General features: G+C 38.4%; 1 protein-coding gene across 1 annotated transcript; it reads right to left on the reverse strand.

The window, feature by feature from the left end:
* Nucleotides 1-5,973: 5,973 nt before the first annotated feature.
* Nucleotides 5,974-21,955, reverse strand: LOC117915666 (pyruvate dehydrogenase E1 component subunit alpha, mitochondrial). Its single transcript, XM_034831297.1, has 8 exons — nucleotides 21,126-21,955; nucleotides 20,958-21,037; nucleotides 18,352-18,429; nucleotides 8,196-8,291; nucleotides 8,020-8,091; nucleotides 7,667-7,720; nucleotides 7,450-7,515; nucleotides 5,974-6,302 (listed from the first exon to the last, which is right to left on the reverse strand). Exons 1-8 carry the CDS (start codon nucleotides 21,829-21,831, stop codon nucleotides 6,258-6,260), a joined length of 1,197 nt encoding a protein of 398 aa, XP_034687188.1. The 5' UTR covers nucleotides 21,832-21,955; the 3' UTR covers nucleotides 5,974-6,257.
* Nucleotides 21,956-23,089: the final 1,134 nt, after the last annotated feature.

Raw genomic sequence — 23,089 nt, forward strand, 5'->3', positions numbered from 1 at the left:
AGTGTAGCTTTTCTTGTTCCTTTTTATTAACTCTCCTTGTTTTTTTTTATTAATGGATTGTTCAGTATAAGTGTACTTAGAAAATGTAGGGACTCCATTAATCATTAAATCATCTTTTTTATTTTTTATTTGTGTGTGATTTGATTAACAAGTTATGTCTTGGAATTGTCTTTTACAATTTATATGTTTATTTCTTTCATTTATTTGGTTTCTACCTTTTTATAATTCTATGGCTTCTTTCTATACTCGATTAAATTTTTGGGAAAATTGATTTTTTTTTATTTACGGTTAGTATCACCGGGATCATTTAATGTAAGAGAGAAAAGAAAAGAGAAGGAAAAAAAAATGAGAGGAGGTGTGGGTAGTCATGGGAGTGGTTGATGAGAAAATAAATAGAGTAAAAATGGTTTTGTGAAATATGAGTGAGGTGAAGAATAGGGAGGTAGGAAGTTGGGAAAGTAGGTGAAGGGGTGCATAGGATTCTGTAGAGAGAGAGAGAGAGAGAGTGGAAATAGGCCACGGGTTTTGATAAAAATGCTTCAAAGTAGAAGCCACTCAGCCCACATGGACGGTGTGGGTTGTCCATATCCTTCCTTTTTAATTACTCACAAAAGTGGAAACTTGAACAAAAGTCTGTGATGAAGAAGATGAAGAAGAGGCGGTGGTAAAATGTTAATATCAATCAACATCTCTCAGCTTGGCTGATATATATATATGTATGTGGGAAAATGTCATAGAGCCTGCTGAGAGTTGAGTGTTCAAGAAGGAAATCACCGTCCAACTCCTTTTTACTACTTCTATGGTGAGCATAATTAGATACAACACAAGCCGTGGATCAAGTCAAGACAACCATTATAATACAAGTCAAAAAGATAGAAAAATTCGCAAGTGAAGGAGACAGGGAGGGTGTTTTACTGAATCTCATAAAAGAGTCATGTTTTCATGGTCCGATTTCATAGGCACTAGCTAGTGGATGAACCTGACCCAGTAAAACCCCGGCATACAAGCCAGCACAATGCGCAAACCAACAATTTCTAGTGCATGAGCTTGAGCCTGACCCTGACCCTGACCCAGTAAAGCCCCGGCATACAAGCCAGCACAATGCGCAAACCAACCATTTCAAGCCACGCATCATACGCCTATCACAGTATTCTTCACGGACGCGCCTTCGAATACAACCGCCGGACTACAAAAATGATATTTTTAACCTACACTTCTAAAGTTTGCCAAAGTGTTGTTATATCACATCACCCGTGTTACATCATACATGATCACCCTGCCATGGAAAGTGTCAAAAATGGATCTGGAATCTTAAGTCTTAACAATCAATCAAGGCGATTAAGTTGATTTCAGTATTCAAAATCGAACCACGTCAACCTACACTCCCCTGACCAGTTGTTGGATGACACAAACTCCCATATCAGCTTACATCATCCCCATGTAAGTGCAATTTCAAATATAAATTTCTATTCAATCATAATTAATTTTTTATTAAATATAAATCTCAAATAATAAATTTTTTTTTAAAAATATTTTACATTAATTCCAATTATCATAATTGGATTAAAAAGAGATTAATAATCTTATAATGAAAATCATTTTCTAATTAATCATAAATATTTTTGTTAAATTAATCTCAAATTATCTTTAGCTAACATGACTTATGGTAATTAACCTTAAATTATTGTGAATTAAGGTTGCCAAATAATATTTAATAAAAATAACTTTATACTAAGCTTAATTAACAAAAAGTTTTTTTTTTTTTTTTTTGTCTTCTTCATCACTGTTCATCTTCTTCTCTTCATCCAATTTCTGTCTCTTCATTCCGAGGTAAAAAAAATCAAAGGTTATGGATAAAAAGGAAAATTAAAATAACCTAATATTTTGGTCTTTTCACTTCCATTTCAAATTCTAATAATTTGATGTATAGAAAACTTATCATGCTATTTTGCTCTTTTCACTTCCATTTCAAATACTAATAATTTTATCTCTAGAAAACTTATCTTATCATACGATGGATAATCTCCGCATAAATATAAAAAAACAAAATTTGGCATGTTTTGTATCTAATATGGGTGAAGAATTCTAATGATAGAAGGCAACTGAATTAGGTGGAAACCCTCCTAGCATTAGGCTTCATGTTACGGCACTCACCACCCTATTCCCTCCTATATCACCGTCCTATTATGCTAGACAGCAACACATAAGCCTTCTGGCATCAAAATCTAGACCCAATTCAAACTTGCGATTAACTCTTTCAGAAAAACCACCCGCACGTTAAATGGTAATCTCACGGAGTTTTGGGTTAAAATGGCCTATTTATATAAAATATACATACTTATGTTCAAGTTATGAAACTTATGCTCAAGTTAACCTTTTTGGTGCCACCTAAATTAAAGTCTCAATTGTTAAGTGAGACTTCAATTAATTTTTAAAAAAATTTTAAAATTTAATAAAAAATTATTAAATTGTAATTTATTATTAAAATTAAAATATATACTTTAATAACAAATTAGTTCTCAATCTATCACCTCGTGTCAGAATTACATCCCCTTACCTTTCTATCCCTACGATTAGTACAGTTACCCATCTCTTCAGACCTACCATTAGTACAACTCTCTACCTCTTCAGACCCACCATCAATACAACCCCCTATTTCTTGAGACTTACTTTCAGCTCAGCCCCTTACCTCTTCAAACCCACCATCAGTACAACCCCCTACCTCTTTAGACCCACCATCAGTACAACCTCCTATCTCTTCAAACTCACCATTAGTACAACCCCCTACATCTTCAAACCCACTATCAACACCACCCCTACCTCTTCAGACCCACCATTAGCACAACTCCATACCTCTTCAAACCCACCATCAGTACAACCCCTACCTTTTCAGACCCACTCAATGCAACCCGCTACTTATTTAAACCCGTTATCAGTACAACCACCTACCTCTTCAGACCCACTTTCAGTGCTTGCTACCCCATATGACGATCCCCTTTCATTACACCTAGATGCTTCCTTAGCTACTCCACTAGGACCTGAGTTTAGGACATCAGTTCTATCATCACCAAAGTCATCTATATTTGTCCATATACCTATGCAGACTGATACATCTACTCAGCTAGATTTACCCCCAACTATTTTGAGGGGTAGGCGTGACCTACGTTGACCTAGATTGCTACCTCCACCACCACTTTTAGTTCCAACTCCAGTTCCATCATAAACAAATGTTCTTCATGTGTCACATGTAGTACATGCTACAGTTAGAGAGGAGCAACCAAAAAGGAAGATAATACTAATTACGCATAGGTTCTCTCCTTATCAAAAGCATGTGAAATTATGTTTGTTGTGACTTCGATGAAAATATTAAAAATTACATTTTGTAGTAATTTTTTTTAATTAATTTAATTAACTAATTTTGTCAAAAAATTTATATATGACAACTTAAGAGTATACTATTATTTCAATAAAGATAAATTTGTTATAATACAAATAAATTAATATATTAAAAAAAACAAATTAAATATCTTAAATTAATAAATTATACAATTTTATATCTTATTTATATGTTATATAAATTTATTATTTTAAAATTATTAATTTATTAATAAATAAAATATTCATTTATAATCTTTCCTATCTATCAATTTATGTTTGTTGAAGTAATACTAAATTCTTAAGTTTAAATATAAATAATTTATTATTAAAGAATATATTTTTAGTTTAAATAATAAATTATAATTTAATAGTTTTTAATTAAATTTCAAATTTTAAAAATAATAATAGAAGTCTCAATTGTCAATTAAGGTTTTAATTAAAAAATAAAGCCCCAATTACCAATTGAAGTTTCAATTAATAAATGAAGCTTCAATGGGCAACTAGGGTTTCAATTCAAAAATGAAGTCTCAATTGTCAATTGAGACTTTAATTAAAATTATAAAAATATATATTAAAATTATGAATATATATATATATATATATATATTTTTATGACATAACTAATACATGATAATAAAGAGACTAATTTGAACATAAGTTTCATCTAATAGTTACATCTTTTATATATATTTTATAAATGGACCATTTTGACCCAAAACTCATGGGCACCAATTGGTTGGACCCCCACATGGGAGAAAAGGGTAGGGTGTGGTTGTAAAAAAGTAAAAATAGAGGAGCTCGCATTTATTGGGTGACGTGGCTCAAGGGCATCTGAATTCTAAGTAGCCGTTGCAGGAGTGAGGTGTTCTGCATTCTCTGGAAAGTGGTCGTAGTGATAGTGGTTAGTTGAAAGTGTCATTGGTGTGGTGGGGAAGCCATAGCCATTGGTGGAGAGGAGTTGAGGCGAATAGGAATCTCGGTGTAGAAGATATTGAACTTAATAATTTTTTCCCCCAACTTTCCCTTCCTTTTCTCTCGTATTTTCCTCACCATTTTGTAAGGAAAGTACTAGGGCAAATATTTTAACATTTTCCTTCCCATTTTCTTTTCACCTTATTTTCCATATCATCCAAACTAAGAAAAATGATTTTCTTCAGTATTTTTTTTCCTTTTCCTAGCATTTTCTAGGAACCAAACAACTCTGACGGGATCTACCATAAACCTCAAAAGGTATGATTATACTTTCCCCAAATGGGGAATGGACAGCACTGAGAATGGTGGCTGTCCATCTCGTGAAAAAGAGAAGGTTCCAACTTGAATTGGTCAGCTTCCTACTGGTTTTTTCAATTTAAATTTCAGGGTGGTACTCTATATTTCCCAAATTCGCTAACAGACTTCCTTGAGATACAGATTTCGGGTGACCCCCACTTAGAGCGGATACTAAAACCAAAAGCTATTAGCCATCAAGCTTTGCAATTGGCAACTCCAGGTCCACTAAAAGCAAGAGGCCCTACCATTAATGATTAAACCCCGAAGATGCTATGTAATTTACATGACAAGCAAGGCACTCAGGTCAACTGTAAGCTTACAGCTGCTAATCCCTCCATGGAAGCCACCAAAAATACATTTATGAAATAAAAACTTCCACGAGACAACAGGCTATCAGTGCAAAAAACAACACCAATATCCCTACAATGCATCGATTGCTATTTCAATATATAAAGAGTTTTCACCTATCCTCCTGTCCTGTCTTCATCAACAAGCCATTGCTAAGACTTTCAAACTTAAACCTCAACTACCAGGATGCCAGGCACTCCAAAGAAGTTGCATTCGTTCAAATTATCTAGAGAAGGTCCCAACAAATTCCTCTTAAAGAGGATTTTCTTTCCAAACAGTTCCCATGACATCTAAACTACATGGTTTTATTTGAGATTCCAATTCTAAACATTCATGAAGAAGTTTCTAATTTGAAATTTCTGAGAAGAGATGGAATGCATTGTCAACCCATCAACTGGAAATTCATCCCTCATTCTGTAACAAATGAGTTTCGCAAACCAGTAAAACAACAAGTTCTCCAGTAGAGTTGAACCCACCATCGGCAGGGTAAGAAAACTGCTAGAATGATTATGCTCTTGGCTGAAGCATCAGATTTAAGGAAAGTCTTAATATGGTACTCAACTATGGGATTGAGGAGTATAGGAATTATATTAGATTCTAAGATTGTGATTGAAGGCTAAAATTCATGATATGTTTACAGTACTGAGTGGGAGGTTAATGTCTTTTTTTTTTTCTCATATATTTAGACAGGTGAATCATAAAATTTTGGGACATGTAAATGGAGTCTGGCTTCAAAGGTTTGCAAGGAATGAGGTTAAAGTAGTTCTGGAGGATACAAGAGGCATTTTTTAAGAGTTGTACTACAGTTATCTAAATAAACTTGTTTGATCAATGAAAAAGCCTACAGGAAATGAAACTGACATCTATTTCACAAAAGCAATTGATGAAATAAAGTCTTAATAAACAAATGGAGATGAACAACAATTAAGCGACAAAGTGAAAATCAAAATGCTAAACTTTTGGCAGATCACCAATAGATTCATGCAAAAAATCTTTTCACTAATCAAATTGAAATTTAATTTTCAGTGATGCCAGAAGCACAAAAGTAACACATTCAAATTAATCATAGAAATGTTGGGTTGCAAACATCCCCCAGAAAACTACATACCTTGAAGGTAAAAATTCTACACCGTGACTTGGGAAGAATCAATTTCCTATACAGGGAATAAGGATCAAAGAGAATCCAGCAAGACATGATCCTCTTCAATTAAACCTTTTATTTATTTTGGTGGGGCTGTTGGAACCTTCAGAGAATTTTGGACTCATGGAAGCACCCCTCTAACTTCTTTCCTATCTGCTCCTGCCACCTGCAACAGAGAAGAGAATAACAGAGTTACACCATCTAGTTATAGCAAAAAGAATGTTTACTTCCATTAATTTCAATTTGGAAAGCATAAACAGGAACAAGATATCAGGGCCTTTGTATTGCCTTCTTTCCAAGCTTCACCTGCTTCTTTTCTTTTGAACTTCAATAGTTTAACGTATTTGGTATTTATGCTTCAAAGATGATATTTGTTGCAGAAAGGCATGAATTTGTAATTAGATCTGTACTGATACTTTGTTCCAGAAATCCCATCATAATTACTATGATGGCTTTTTTTTTTTTCTTTTTCTTTAATAACTGAGGAACCTTCCATGGACGAGCCCTTCAGACCCTCCATGGGGATCCAAACCCGATTTTGACTACACCCACCACAATCAGTATTTGGTAATCCAGGGCATTCAACCAACAGTAGAAAAGAAACCTGGGATCGTGTTCCTCTACCACATATCTTGGCATTCACCCTAACCAAATGGGCACCTTGATAGGCTGATTATTATGATGGCTTTGAGTTCACATGTGCATGTATGTTTGTGTTTCATCTCTGCGCTTTCAAACTTTCTATTGTCAAAATCAATTTTTGTGCAAGTGGGCATATGTTTGAACTCATATTTGCATGTGAACCTGTAAGTTATTGAGAATGATGTCGTGGATTTGCATTGGAGGTATGATTGTAATACAAGTCTAAAATTTTATTAAACTTGCAATAGAAAACAAGTTTCAACTTGGAAGGGTTTTTGCATTGGCTTACCAGGTGTATGCCAACGTGAAAATTGCATAGTTTCACTAGATTATATTCAATGAATTGACGCCTCTGAACTAATAATTTTTTTTTCTTTTTTCCTTGCAATTTCTGTGCATAGCACAGGTTCACCTCCAGTATATTTTCCACATGATAGAACACAAGTTTATACTGGAAGAGCAATTTTGGCTTTCAAGAAACCCAAATAGCTTGCACAAAATGTAGAGAGAGTTCCATGCTTATCAGTAAGTGGTATCTAAATCAATACTGTTCAAAGCAAATAAAATCAGGAAGAAGCTTGTTTTCAACCTTCCCAGAAAGGGCACAGTAAGGAAAAAAAAAATTTGGAACAAGAAAAGAACCAATATAAGGTAAGGGACATAAAATTTACCTCAATCCCAAAACCTTTCACATATACATTGGTGAAGAGTTCAGAAGGCTCCGGCATTGAACTTTCCTGGTAAAACAGAAAAACAGCAAAGGGCATCAAGCATATGAACAATATCTGAAAAAGATCCTACTGTGCAAGCTATAACATGTGGGCAAGCGGAAGTTCTTTTACTAGGGCTACGGAAAAATCAAGATTAACATTGCAAGATGCTTCTTACCTTGGCTTGTGCAATAGCATCATCTACTTCACTCCTGATTTTCTTCTCAATACTCTGTCAAAAAACATATATATTATAAGCATGCAGTTTCTCTGACATTATCGACACTGTCATATCCAAATTCCAAACTTCTTTTTTTCTACAAAGCTTTTCTTCCTAAACACAGTGCTGGAGTCACTCCCCAAAACTAAGTTGGGAGGAGAGAGAGAAAAGAAAGGGAAAAATGAAAAAAAACACAAACAAAGAAGACAACGACGATAAACTCTATCGCCAATCACAAAAATTTCACATCCAATGGCAAAACATGAAATTTCAAACACCAAATGTATAGATGGACCAAGTTGATAAAATACCTTTAACTCTGCTTCAGTAGACAGCTCATGAGATAAGATCAGCTTTCTTATTCTTTCAATTGGATCACGCTCCTAGAAAACATACCGCCAAAAATATTTAATGCATGGAACTTCTAGGAAATTGATAACACGCTTTGCAGCAAACAAAAAAAATGTCAATATCATATCATATACACCTGTCTCACACCAGAAATCTCATCACGTGTACGGTAGGTGCTCCCAGGATCAGACATGGAGTGACCATGGTACCTATAAGTGTCCATTTCAAGAATCTGAACACCAGCATTTAGAAGAAAAATAAAGCAATTAGTCAATCTCACATAAAATGATGACAATGCCAAAAGAGAGAAATTACTAGCAACAACATTAAAGACATGAAATGGTACCAGAGAAAGTAGTCACCAAGTTAGCAACTAAATTAGGGAACAGAACAAAATGCTACAAGATCAGAATCTTTTATTAAAAAGAATGAAAAAATTGCAGGTGGGAAGGATGACACAAAGGAAAAACGCAAACAAAAAAATGACAAAGAATACACTCACTACCTAAGAAATATTTTATTGATTCAACACAGACAGAAACCTTAAATCCCAACTATTTTAGCAGCAGCAAGGATCAACAACAATGGTTGTAAGATCTTGACTGGGACACGATGGAGCGAGAGAGCGAGCGAGAGAGCGAGGGCGATGAGGGAGGGTTTCGCGAAGGAAAGCGAAGAAGGAGAAGAAGGAAAGAGGGGAGTTTTGGGGTGGAGTCAAAGACTTTCGAGATCGGGGTGGAGGAGAAACAGGGCAAAACCCAAATCGTTATTGAGGAAAGCAAGGGAGGGGTTTCTTCATGGGTCCGTTTGGGGCTGTTGAGTGTAGAAATACTACTGGACAGCTTGAACCAGTGTATTAAGGCAGAGGATAAAGGAAAATGGGAAAGAGTTTGGAGGGAGAATGGGAGAGCCTATTCCATGGTGCGGGATGAGAACAAAGCAGGGGCCTTCATTAAATTAGGGGTGGTTGAACAGGAAAAGAGAAGCTTCAATATCTTTATTCCAAAAGGGAGAGGCGAGAGAGGGGGGTGGAACCTTATGGCGGAGATGTTAAAGAAGGTGGTAGGAAGCAATGGCAAAAAGGAGAACAAGCAGGAGGAAAGGGGCATGTTGAAAGCGAGTATGGGGCAGTCGTTTGCAGATATGGTAAAGGGGGCGAATGGCAGGGAGGGGGAAGTGATAAGAGTGGAAGTCAGAGAAGAAGAGATTAGGGGGAATCTGCGTAAACTGGAACATTGCCTTGTAGGTAGTTGGAATTCTAACTCAGAGAATGGAATGGACATGGAGAGACTAGGATGGGTGATGGCGAGGTCCTGGGGGTTGCAGGGCAAGCTAGGGCTGGCAAGGATGGAAAAGGGCAGGATTCTCTTGGAGTTCCAGTTTGAGGGGGAAGCCGATCGTGTTCTGTCCTCTGGAAGCAGGCGGGTGGGAGGTGTCCAGTTAGGGCTGGAACGATGGAGTCCTAGGTGTGGATGTGAGGACGAAGGTGGGAGCAGGAAGGAAGTATGGGTAAAGATCCTAGGGCTTCCAGTTTCATTATGGGTTCCGTCCATCTTGCGGAAAGTGGGGGACGAGTGTGGAGGTTTCGTAGCAATGGATTCCAAGACGGAGAAGATGGCGGAACTGGAATGGGCTCGCATCCGTGTCAAGAGAAGGAATGGAAGCTTGCCGAGCAGATTAGACATAATGGTGGAGGAGGTGTGTTATTCCCTTATTCTCTGGTGGGAAGTGAGGCCGGAGATGAGGAAGGTGATGTCGGGCAGCCGTATGAAAGGAAAACACAGCGAGGAGGTCAGGGGTGAAGCTGCGGCACGCGCTACCCCGCGCGTTGGTGAGTTGGACAGTGCAAGGCCCGAGACGCTGCTGCTGCCTGCTGACGCGACTGATGGGCAAGTCAGAGGAGTGGGTGGGGATAGGACTGGCAAGCGGGCCAGAGTAGGGTCTGGAGCCCCGTCTCCTGCGGATCTGGGTCAGGAGGATGGGCTTCCTCAGTCAGGCCCGTCTGTGGGCAGGAAGGAGTCCAATGGGTCCAGCCCTCTTCCAAATCGGCATGGGGTGGCGTCTGATGGGGCTGGGCCTGATGAGGGTCCGCTATTTCCTAAGGCCCAAGGAGGGGAAAAAATGATAGTGAGCCATCTAAAAGGGCTAAAGCTAAAAGGGGTGGTGATTGAGAAGGATGGGCCTGGGATTGGGCCATCCTATTCTAAGCCAGGTTGGTGGGCTGATGCAAACCCAGATATGGCTGGAAATAATGGTCTGGTGGGGGATTATTTAAGCCCGTCCCAGCCTGAGAGCAGAAATGGTAAGTTAGAGAGGGCTTCTCTATGGGCGCGGGACGAGTACAGTGAGGGAAGAAATAGAGAAGATGATTTTGTCAAAGTAAGGGAGATGGAAGACGGAGGGAAGCAGCAAATGGCACCGTCTCATTCAATGACTGATCGGGCTTTAATTGAAGAGGAATCGAGGTATGGGTCTATTCAGATTCAAAGGGGGGTTAGGGCCTCGGGGTATTCTGCTTTTCCTCTCTTCCTTTTGATCGGGCTCCGGAGGGGGAGTTTTACGATCATTCTGGGGTTGCTTGTGAGGAGATTCAAAATGATACCCCGCTGAGTAGGGGTAAATCTGTGGATAATGGAGGTGGGAGCTGGGATTTGATCGAAGTCAACATTGTGAATAATAACGACAAGGAGTGGGAGAGAGGATCACAGTTGGCTGTGACTCAAGAAGCTAGAGAGGAAAGGGAGAATGGATGGAGGATTGCAATCTGGCCAAATTTAGCCAGTTTTTGGGCTTCTCGACAGAAGGGTTGGAGAAGGAGATCTTGAATTTCCTGGCAAAAATTAGAAAAAGAAGAGAAAAGATATACAGTAGAGGTGTTTTAGAGAAGACAAAATTTGAAAGGGAGTTGAAAAGGCTGGAATGCTCAATAAATTATGAGGGAGGGAGCAAGCAGAGTAGTCCTTCACAGGACAGAGGGTGTCAAATTGTAGAAGTAAATGAAGCTTAAAATTATGTGTTGGAATGTGAGGGGAGCTAATGATAGCTCTAAAAGGAAATTAATTAAAGCCGTTGTGAAAAGTCAGAAAGTAGATTTATTCTGTTTACAGGAAACGAAAATTCAATTGATGACTGAGTGGGTGGTTAGAAGTATAGGAGTGGGGAGATTCTTGGATTGGAGGCTTTGGATGCGTGTGGTTCGGCAGGAGGCATTCTGGTCTGTTGGGATAAAAGGCTGCTGGAGCTGTTGGAGTGGGAGGAGGGACAATTCTCTATCTCTTGTCGTTTTAGGAAGGTGGATGATGGAGTTGTCTGGGTGTTCACGGGGGTGTATGGTCCGTTTACCAAAAATGAAAGGGACTGTATGTGGGATGAGTTAGGGGCTATTAGAGGAGTATGGGAAGAACCCTGGTGTGTAGGGGGGGACTTTAACGTTATTCTTTCTCAAAATGAGAGGAATAGACAAGGGAGAATTTCTGCAGCAATGAGGAAATTTGCTCAGGTTATAGATGAGCTAGGGCTGATCGATCTCCCGATGCAAGGAGGAGATTATACGTGGAGTGGGGGGCCTAATAATCTGTATTGGCCAGGTTGGATAGATTCTTGGTTTCTTCTAGTTGGCTAGATCAATTCAGTAGCGTGACTCAAAAAAGGTTGTCTAGGCCTGTGTCGGACCATTTTCCGGTGGTGCTGGAGGGTGGAACTGTGAGAAGAGGGCCTTCTCCGTTCAGATTCGAGAACATGTGGCTTAATGTTGAAGGGTTTCAAGAGTTAATCCATAGCTGGTGGCAGGGAGTGGAGGTGAGAGGCAGTGCCAGTTATAGGCTGGCTACAAAAATGAAGGCAGTGAAGCAAAAGCTTAAAGTGTGGAATAGGGAAGTGTTTGGGAGATTGGAAGATAATAAAGCTGCTGCCCTTCAATTAGTGGATCATTGGGACAAGGTGGAATGTGAGAGAAGACTATCAGAGGAGGAAACAATATCAAAAAAGGAAGCAAAGGACAGTTTTGCTAAGTGGGTCTCATTGGAGGAAACTCACTGGAGGCAGCATTCCAGAGAATTATGGCTAAGGGAAGGGGACAAAAATACAGGCTACTTCCATCGTATGGTGGCTGCCCATCGTAGATTCAATCATATGGACAGAATTAAGATAAATGGGGTATGGATGACTGAGGAGAAGGATGTGAGAGAAGGGGTTGTGAATGCTTTCCAACATTTACTTATGGAAAACTCAGATTGGAAGGCGGATATTGAAATGCTTCAGTTAGAGCATCTAAATCAGCAAGAGGCAGAGAACTTGGAGTACCCCTTCTCAGAGGTGGAAATCCATAGTGCCCTGTTGGAGATGAATGGGGACAAAGCCCCGGGACCGGACGGCTTTACTATGGCTTTTTGGCAAAGATGCTGGGGCCTGGTTAAAGAGGAGGTGCTGGAATTTTTCAAAGAGTTCTATGAGCAAGGGCCTTCATCAAGAGCATCAACAATTCGTTTCTGGTTTTGATTCCCAAGAAGGGGGGGCAGAGGATCTTGCGGATTTTAGGCCAATCAGTCTCTTGGGGGGCTGTACAAACTCTTGGCCAAGGTGTTAGCCAATAGACTCAAAAAAGTGATAGGGAGAGTGGTATCAACTGATCAGAATGCTTTTGTAATGGGGAGCAGATCCTTGATGCCTCCTTAATTGCAAATGAAGTAATTGATGCATGGCAAAAAAAGGGGAGAGAGAGGTCTTATCTGTAAGCTGGACATAGAGAAAGCCTACGACAGTTTAAATTGGCAATTTTTGATGAAAGTCATGAGAAAGATGGGGTTCGGTCCAAAGTGGATGGGTTGGATGTGGAGTTGCATATCCACAGCCAAGTTTCGGTGTTGGTGAATGGTGTGTCGGCTGGGTTCTTTCCTAGTTCTAAGGGGTTGAGGCAAGGAGATCCCTTTCCCCTTACCTTTTTGTGATGGGGATGGAGGTGTTGAGCAATCTGATTAGGAGGGCTGTTGAAGGGGGGTTTTTGTCGGGATGTAGGATCCAAGGAGGAGGAGGGCAGCCTGTGCATGTTTCCCATCTACTTTTTGCGGATGATACTATAGTTTTTTGTGAAGCCAAGAAGGAGTGCCTAACTTATTTGGGTTGGATTCTATTTTGGTTTGAAGCCGCCTCAGGATTAAGGATAAATCTGGATAAAAGTGAAATATTCCCGGTTGGAGAGGTGGAAGAGATGGAGGAGATGGCTGCGGAATTGGGCTGCAAGGTGGGCTCTTTGCCTTCGGTGTATCTAGGGTTGCCTTTGGGGGCTCCTAACAAGAGCGTTGCCGTGTGGGATGGGGTGGAAGAGAAGATGAGAAGAAGACTTGCGCATTGGAAGCGTCAATATATCTCCAAAGGCGGGAGACTTATTCTTATTAAGAGCACAATGGCTAGTATACCATTGTATCAAATGTCTCTTTTCCGTATGCCAAAGTCGGTTGCGAGAAGGCTTGAAAAAGTGCAAAGGGATTTTCTTTGGGGAGGAGGAAACTTGGAAAGGAAAGTGCACCTTGTTAAGTGGGAGGTTGTGTGTACGGAGAAGGAAAAGGGGGGCTTGGTTTAAGGAAGCTAACCCCGCTAAACAAGGCTTTGTTGGGAAAATGGATTTGGAGGTTTGCTTGTGAAAAGGAAAATCTGTGGAAGCAAGTGCTTTTGGCGAAATACGGGCAAGAGGTCTTGGTTGGGTGACCAAAAAAGGCTAATGGGGCGTTTGGAGTAGGGGTTTGGAAGGAAATTATGAAGGAAAAAGATTGGTGTTGGGAAAACATGGCGTTTAATATGGGGAATGGTTCCAAAATCAGCTTTTGGAATGACTCTTGGTGCGGTTGTACAGTGCTGTCCCAAAGGTTTCCTCACCTTTATGAGATGGCTGCTAATAGGAATGGCACAGTAGCAGATTTGTGGGACCAGAATGTGGCCATGGTGATTGGGATTTAAGATTTGTGAGGGGTTTCAATGATTGGGAGCTGGAAATGGTAGGTAATATGCTCCATTTTTTGAGGGGGTTCAAGCCTACTTTAGAAGAGGATGCTGTTTTTTGGAAAGGGGGGAGAAACGGACAGTTTAAAGTAAAAGAAGCATACAACTTGGTGGTAAATACCGTGGCTAATAATTTCCCGAAGAACAACATTTGGGTGGATAAAGTCCCAACAAAAATTCTGTTTTTTGCTTGGGAAGCTACTTGGGGTAAGGTGCTTACGCTTGATAGGCTTCAGAAAAGAGGGTGGCACCTCCCTAATCGGTGCTTCTTGTGTGGTTGCGAAGAGGAGACTGTAAATCACATCCTCATACATTGTATAGTGGCAAAAGTCCTATGGGATATGATATGTGCTTTGGTTGGTGTTCAGTGGGTCTTTCCAGAAACTGTAAAGGAGGTCTTGTTAAGCTGGAGGGGCCCTTTTGTAGGGAAAAAAAGGAAAAAGATATGGAAGTCTATACCGTTGTACATTTTTTGGACCCTTTGGAAGGAAAGAAATAGGCTTGCTTTTAGGGGAGGGATGATAGATATTCAGAAACTTAAAAATTCTTTTGTCTGTAATTTATGGTGTTGGGCGAGAATGTATAGTGGAGAGAGGTCGATGTCTCTTATAGGCTCGTTGGAGTGGATAGCCTCCAATTAAGGGATGGTGGGTTTTCTGTTGTTTTTTGGTGGAGAGGCTTAGCTAATTTGTATACCCCCTGTATACGTGTGGCTTTTTGGTCTCTTATCAATATATTCTGTGCTTACTTATCAAAAAAAAAACTATTTTAGCAGCAGCATAAACCATCCATTGCCATTCAACTCAAGGTCATGCCCTCTGTTAAATCATACTTCTGCTGTGCAAGCAAAAGACACAACAATGATGTGTTTGACACAAATTGACTAATTTTATTGTATCTAACAAATATATACATCAGATTAAATTGTAGAAACTTCATCAGTAAGACCTGGAAGAAGCTAGACAAATAGCATGTCTTCATGACAGCTAAATTCCTTACCATTGGTCTCCTGACTCTCCTTCATAGTAATTTTTTCTTCACAGCTGCATTAATTTTTTAAAACTATATATATTTAGGAATAATGCATGTTTGTACATTATTTTTTTGGGGACACACTTCATAGTAATTTTTTCTTTACATCTGCATTAAGTTTTTTAAGCTATACACATTTGGGGCTAAAGTATGTTTAACTTGTGTACACAATGCAAACAACAGAAATAGAAATTAATTTTTTGGGACACATTTGCATAGTGTCCATGTGTCCAAGGAATGCTGTCCTATAGCTGTGATCATCCCCATGAAAAAAGCTTCAAGATATTTCTTAAAAATAGAAGAAAAAAAAAAAGAATCAAATCCTACACCCATCCTGGCATAATTTTGATTGGAGGAACTATGCTCAGTACCTTTTCATAACAAAAATCCCATTATTATCGATCAACAAACTATTATTTATTTCAAAGTTGTAAAGCAAGTATACATCAAATGTATTATCATTTAGAGATCTTTTGGTACATACTTTATGTTATTTATTTCTAGGCAGTCTGTAACCTGGAAATTTGATTGACGGTACGAATAACAAACAATAGGAGATTGTTTGCATGGACAAGACTAAGCTGGCCTTGTGATGTCTTTCTACACTTAATTAGGCTCTCCTTGGAAAGCAAGGATGAACCCTTGGTTTTTTTCTTTTTTCCTTTTAGTGATAGGCAGGTGGGGATAAACCCTTGTCTGTCTTTTCCTCATTGTATGCCTTAGTCTCATTCAAAAGAAGTTTGGGTGGTAGATTTATGGGACAAGATAAATGAGAGGGTCACTAGAATCCTTATATCAATAAACACAAATGGTTGGGACCTGGACAATGTAGAGGCTTTTTTATCAAGATTGCAAGATAAGTTGGTGGGGAAGAAAATGATAGCCGCTACATTGTCCAACTCCCAAGAATGGGAGAGATACACACAAAGACTCCTTCCCACACCACTTGTCCTTCCAAAATTTCACCCTCTTTTCATTTCCCACATCAAAGCACATTATGCTCTAAAAGGTGTCTCAATCCTTTCTGCCTGCTTTCCATAACCTGACCATAGATCCCTCTCTTACTTCACAAGATCTCCACCCTCCTTTATCTTTCCCATATTTCCCCCTTATGACCAATTTCAAGAAGGCTTCCCTTCCAATTGTATAATGTCAACTGCACTTGCACAAAAGAGCCCTATTAAGAGTAGAAAAATATCTAATGCCTAACACCATCCCTCCTTTGATCTTCTCTGTACAAACAATTGACCACTTTACTAAATGCAATTTTGCCTCCATTGCCCTGCCATCCTAAAGGAAGTCCCTTTGAATTTTCAAGTCCCAATCTGACTTTCCTTCAAATACTAAACAAGACCATGAAGCATATGGAACGGCTGGATACAGTGCTCTTGATCAACATACATAACCTTTTATTATAGGTTAAGTTGTACATAGAAGACTCAAAGCCTTTAATTGATCTTGTAGTTTGGTTGGAATCTTGTAGAGGGAGAGAGCAAGAGAGACAGATAGAGAGAGAGAGAGAGAGTTGTGTTTTGTATTCTTTCTTTATTCGCATAGCCTTTTAATGTCATTTTATATGTCCTGGACACTGGTGTACTATTTTTTTTTTTTGTTATCTATAAATTTTTTATTGCCTATAAAAAAATAAAAAAAGAAATAAACAATAGGAGATCAACCTCTTGGAACAAGCCACATTTGTCTAGAAAAGGTAGGCTGACCCTTTATTAAGAGCAAGCACCCTTTTGAGTGGGACAGTTTGTTAGATATCTTTGTTCATCATTTCTAAGGCAGTGGAAAAACCATTGGAAAGTATTCAAAGAGACTTCCTACAAGGGAGTGAGCTGTCAAAGAAAGATGCTTCTTTTGAAGTGGGACATGGATTGTCAGGAAAAGAATAATGGAGGGCATGCTTTAAAAATACTTGCAAGCCCTTAACAAAGCTCTTCTTGGAAAATTGGAGGCATGCAGCGGAGCACAATTGCCTTTAGAAATAGATTATTGTTGACAAATGTGGTAAAAGTGATAGTGATTGGGGTTCCAAAGGCGTAGGGAAGTCCTTTGATGTGGAGCTTTATAAAGATATTAAACATAGGTGGAATGAGTCTAGCATAGGACTAGCATCTGTGTTAGAAATGGGCTTAAAACCAAGTTCTGGTTAGATAGATGGAATGAGCGTCCCTATTAAAGGATTGCTTCCCCTCCTTGTCCAAAATTGCTTCTAATAGGAAGATTAGGGTAAAGGATCTTTGGATGGAGAAGGATGGGGATGGTTTTTGGACCCCTTGTTTTCCTAAGGGCTTTCATGATTGGGAGTTGGAGAAAGTAAGCAAATTCTTTTAGCACATGCCTGCAGTGACTATTGGAGGATCAGATGAATATAGATTGGCATGGAAAGGAGTGGAGAATGACAGCTTTTCTGCCAAGCTTTATTATTCTTCCCTTCTGCTGAAATCACCGAGAAGTTTCTGGCCAAAGAGATTTGGAATTGTGGGGTCTTGTTAAAGGTTTGTGGGTTTGTTTTTTTGTTTGTTATATTGATGGTTGATTAGCTTATGAAGGGGGCTGGTAGTAGGCAAATAGACATCATCTATGTAAGTTCAAGGAGGAAATAGCATGTCAAAATCTAATCCTTTGTGTCAAAGCCCAAATGCTTTGCAACCTTATGATGGCTTTGTTAGGTCACAAATGGGTGTTCCCAAAGTCTATCAAAGAGACTCTCTTAATATGGCATGGTACAAGAATCACCAAAAAAAACAAAAGAAGAAAAATGTGGTGGAAAGTGCCCCCACCCCAAAATGTTTGTTTTGGTTTATTAGGAATGAACAAAGCAACAGAATTTTCAGGGATGAGGAGCATCTAGATCAAGTATTTAAGGACTTACTCCTGAATCACTTTTTGTTTTTGGGCTTGGGTCCTTTGGGTGTTTAACTTCTCCCTGATGGATTTCATTGTTGGCTTGGGTAAAAGATAGGCTGTATAGATGTTGTCTTAGTACTGGTTTTGTGTTTCCTTGTTTGTTATCATGCTCTCTATATACTTCCAATGCACTGGAATTGCACCCCTTTTTGGTTAGACGCTCTTAATCTTATTTTCTATTTGCCTATTAAGAAAAAAGATTAAAATAAAAAAGGGCAACTTGTAGTATGTGAAAGTTAAAATGACAGGATGCAGAATTAGAAGATAGTAGATGTAATCTACAGCAATGGTAGTTTGAAAGAAGAATTTTTAAGAATAGAAAATGTAAACAGCAGGATAAGTAAACTTACAATGGGTCCATTTTTTAAAGCATGCTCCTTAGCAAATCTGCATGCCTGTTTCACCGCAAGAGCATCCATACCATCTACCTGTAGTAAGATGTGAAACATGTAACAAGACACCCCACAAAAGAAATATAATATTTTTTAATAAGCAAATGAAGGAAAGCATACAAAAGGCACCTAACCATAAAACAAACATGATATACATTATAACCAACAAAAACAAAGCTGTCAATCATCACTAATATTGTAGGCCCAGTATTTACTAACATGTGCAAGAAACCATCTTTCATTCAAACACCCTAATAGTCCAAGACTCCTACTCTTTTCCCTCTGGTAGGAGTCTGATGCTAGTCAAATTCAAAAAATAAACTAATTACATACCCACAATCCCAAGCATAAACAAACAATTCATCTTATTCAAATGGAAAATAAATTAACTCTACTGAAGTCTGTCATGAAACCTGTAAGGCCATCCAAATTTTTACGTACACAACCATATAGTGCCCAAAAACATCCTGTACCACAGTCCTTAAAACAATTCTTATTCTTTACTGCTATTACAAGTCCCTTCGGGCCGAGAAACCTCCCATGGACAGGGCAAGAAGATACAGGCCTGCTAGATTTTAAATTTGAAAAACTCTAGCCCCACTTCTTATGTCGAAAATCAGAAAAATATTGCCTTGCAGATCCTGTAGTAGATTCTACTTCCCTAGGATGAGACACCTGTTCTACCCCAGCAGACTCACCCAGGCGCCCATTCTCCTTGGCGTGTGAGATTCCTTCTTCCCAAACCTTCAGACCTCTTGAACAAGCAGTCCCAGAAGCCCCTCAGACAACCACGGCTGGACCTACCACAGAAATTGAATTGCATAGCAAGCATCACTTACCATATTAAGATTGCTTGGCAAAGATTTGCCAAAGGACTTGACCAAAATCCTTGCCCACTGCAGGTTTCTACAAAGAGTTGTATCTTCATCTACAGCCAAAAACCACCATAAGAATCTGCAACCTTTCTAAAGAAATCACAATCCCAAAAATGGATGTGACCTTTGTATGCTGTCTGTGTACTTCGATTCTGCCCCTTTTTTATTGGCATTTTTAATAAATTATTCTATCGCCTATCAAAAAAGAAAAAAAAAAAAAAAAATTCTTATTCTTCACCATTCAATCCTCTAACTTTGATCTCAATGTCAACAATATAATAAAAATCAGCTAATATAAGCTCTTGAAGGCAATAGCGATTATGCTTATGCAAGCGTTTGGCGGTGCAACTGAAATTTTATTGATTAAAAAAAAAACAAGCACAGATAAATATGAGAAAACTCTCCAAACAAAATCAGTGTCTAAAAAATAGATTTAACCATTAAAAAGAAGACAAGGCTTGGATCCCCAAGAAGTGATTATATCTTTTTGTATAAGAAAACAGTTTAAAAGGGCAAAATGTAGATAACAAAGCAACAAACACAAGAGAAACAACAAGAAAACAACAAAAATGACCAATTATATGGCGTATAAAAAGCAATGTGAATGAACCCAATGAACTCTATGTCTAAAACCAATATTTCCAATACTTTGTTGCTTGGTTCTTGAGGGAAAAAAAAGGTTACAGAGAAAAGGGAATTAATTTTTGCAGAATTACACCATCCTTTCATCATCCAAGAAACCAAGAACCTTTAATGTCAGAGAAGACACCAAAGAAGTCCCAATCTAGTGAGACAAAATTCTAAGTGTTGGTGTAATTATGCAAAGAAACAGTGTAAAAGAAGGTTATCATCATTCTGCTCTAAAATTTTAGAACTTAAAATGGCCTTTACATCAACATAACACAAAAAATAGTTACAACTAAATATATTGTAAACTTAATCAACATTTAACTAGGCCCAATGGGCCACATATAAACCATGCAACTTAAAAGCAAGCATACATCCCATGCAGCCCATTTTAAGCAGCTTAATACCTTAGCTAAAACTTTTCATAGTTGCTGATAGGTACATCATATTCCACAACTTATTTTATTTTCCTTTGTTACTATATTTTACACAACATTTGCATGCCAAATATCAAAACTAAAAACTTTGAAACGCCGTCTTTTATATCTTTACATTGGTCTTACCTAATATCATGAGGAAACCAGGATGAGTCGACCAATGAAAACATTGGTCACAATAACTTTTCAAGTACCTTGAAAGTCCAGATAGAACAAAATAAATGAAAATTGATGTAGCAAGTTCAAGTTTTCATGAAGATAAGATAGAATAAAATAAAATAAAATAAAAAGTGATGTCGCTCACTAAAACAGAAAATCTATTTGCAATCACAAAGTCAACCGTGAAAATTATAAAATCTTTGGTCAACTTTGAACAAACCACTGTATTGCTATTTGGCCCGTCGAAACTTGAATTTTAAAAGAAAATAACCTATGTAGCTTTCAGTAACAGACAACCACCATTGATTACAAAATAGTTACTCCCCACTGAATAGAACCATCACCAATTCTGTGCAATCATACAAACATCACTTAAAAAATACGACAAAAGTCAAAAAAGTTCAAGTATCCATGGCCATCCATAATCCTGAGACTCCAATCAGAAGCATGTAAAAATTAAAATCACCTTCAAACCAGGAACATAGTCCCCGCGCTTGTAATATGCTGGACTCTTGGCTGCTCTCCACTCAGCCGTACCCATCCCATCTGCCAAAAGAAGTTCAAAGAAATTGAAATTCAATCGAACTCACACAACAACCCGATTCCAATTACTATAGAATCCCTCATTTCTTACAGTGATTGTTCTCGCAAACCAAAATCGCTGGCAAATCCAAAAGCGCCGCCATATTAAGTGCTTCGAACAACTGCCCCTGATTCGCTGCTCCATCACCGTACATCGCGAATGTCACAGTCTCGTCCTTGGAGTACTTCTGCGCAAAGGCCAACCCGCAACCAAGAGGAACTTGAGCTCCGACGATACCGTGGCCGCCATAGAAACCGCTGTCCTTCTTGTAGAAATGCATGGAGCCACCTTTCCCCTTGGAACATCCGGCCTGGCGGCCCATGAGCTCGGAGAAGCACTCGACTAGGGTTCCGCCGCGGCCGAGGTAGATGCAGTGGTCGCGATAGGCTGTGATGATGCAATCCTTTTTGGTAATTGCGGCCTCCATACCAATGGCCACCGCTTCTTGTCCATCGTAGAGGTGGCAGAAACCGCGGATCAGCTTGGATTTATAGAGGGAGTCGGAAGCAATCTCCATCCGCCGCATCAACGCCATATCGTGGAAGAATCCGAGCAGTTCTTTGGGAGTGGTTTCGACATTGCGCGAGGGTGGCTCGCATTTGTGGCCGACGAAGGGGACGCTGGTCTCGATGGTGAGGACGGTGCTGTCGTCGGCGGAGGAGGAAAAGGGACGGCGGAGATGCTGGGTGGACGATAAGGCGGTGAGGGCGGTAAGGGGTTTGATGAGATTGGAACGAAAAGATGTCGACAGAGCCATCTGGTTCGTTGGATCGATTCACTGACCTGTGATTTGCAACGACTGATGTGTTTCTCAAAGGCCAGAGAAAGGGGGTTGGTGAGGCAGAAGGAGGCGCGGAGGAAGGGGAAGTAGGAGGAACATAAAAAAATATTCGGTCGCATGGGCTTTTGTTTAATTTTTCCTTTCTTTTTCTTAATTCCTTTCAGATGTATTAAAGAAAACAAAAAAATTAAGGTTACGTTTGGCGATTGTTTTTTGAAACAATTTTTTATTATCTATAATAAAAAATACAATAAGTAAATATGTTTGACAATCAATATTTAAGAATATTAAAAATAGGTTAAAAGTATTAAATTTTTAAATAAACTTTTATTTCATAAAAATTAAATAACGATTTTTAAAAACCATTTTTTAAATTGTTTTAGAAATTAATTACTAAATAAGTTTTAATTCTTTCTACCTATGAGGACGGAATGTATTTAATCAAAACCTTAGAAGACTGAAATTAACCCTAAAATAAAATAAAATATTTTAACTTGAATTTTATTTAAATTGAAATATAAAACAAAAAATCTTAGGCTATATTTGATTTTTAAAAAGTATTAAGTAAAAAAAATATTTAAAAAAATAATTTTCTAATATTTAATTTCATCATAGAAAATATATAAAATAAAATAAAACGTAATTAAAATTTGTTAAAAGTTTATATATTTTAAAATTATTTAATCTTTATATAATAAATGAAAAAAATTAAAATGAATTTAAATATATATATATATATAAATAATTTTTTCAGTTTTTATTATTTTTTCATTTTTTGTTTATTTTCAATTTTTCAATCTATTTCCTTTCCCCTGTACGTTCTTTCAAATTTTTTAACCAAACATAGCCTTGGGAGACATGAAATTGGGGACCAATCAAATTTGTATAAATTGAACCCAGAAATGAGGTTAGGTAAACCCGAATAAGCAGATGTTGACTGATATTTAAGGGGGTGCAGATGTTGTAATAACCACGAAGATGAAATTTGGGTGTCGTTTTCTGGCACATCCTTTTCATGGGAAGAGATTTTGGGTTGGAGTAAACAAAGATGTGCTGCGCAGGCGGCCGAGAGGGAAAGTAGTGTTTTGGATTATTAATATTAGGAGTATGGTTCAGCCTCCAGTTTAGAAGGGTTGGCACCTAGATACGACTTAAGATGGGCATATTCCCATATGATTGGGTGAGGGTAGCATTTGGAATAAGAAAATAAAATAAAAAATAGATACTATCACTA

This window comes from Vitis riparia, chromosome 1 (genome assembly GCF_004353265.1).
Source record: "Vitis riparia cultivar Riparia Gloire de Montpellier isolate 1030 chromosome 1, EGFV_Vit.rip_1.0, whole genome shotgun sequence".
Lineage (NCBI taxonomy): Eukaryota > Viridiplantae > Streptophyta > Magnoliopsida > Vitales > Vitaceae > Vitis > Vitis riparia.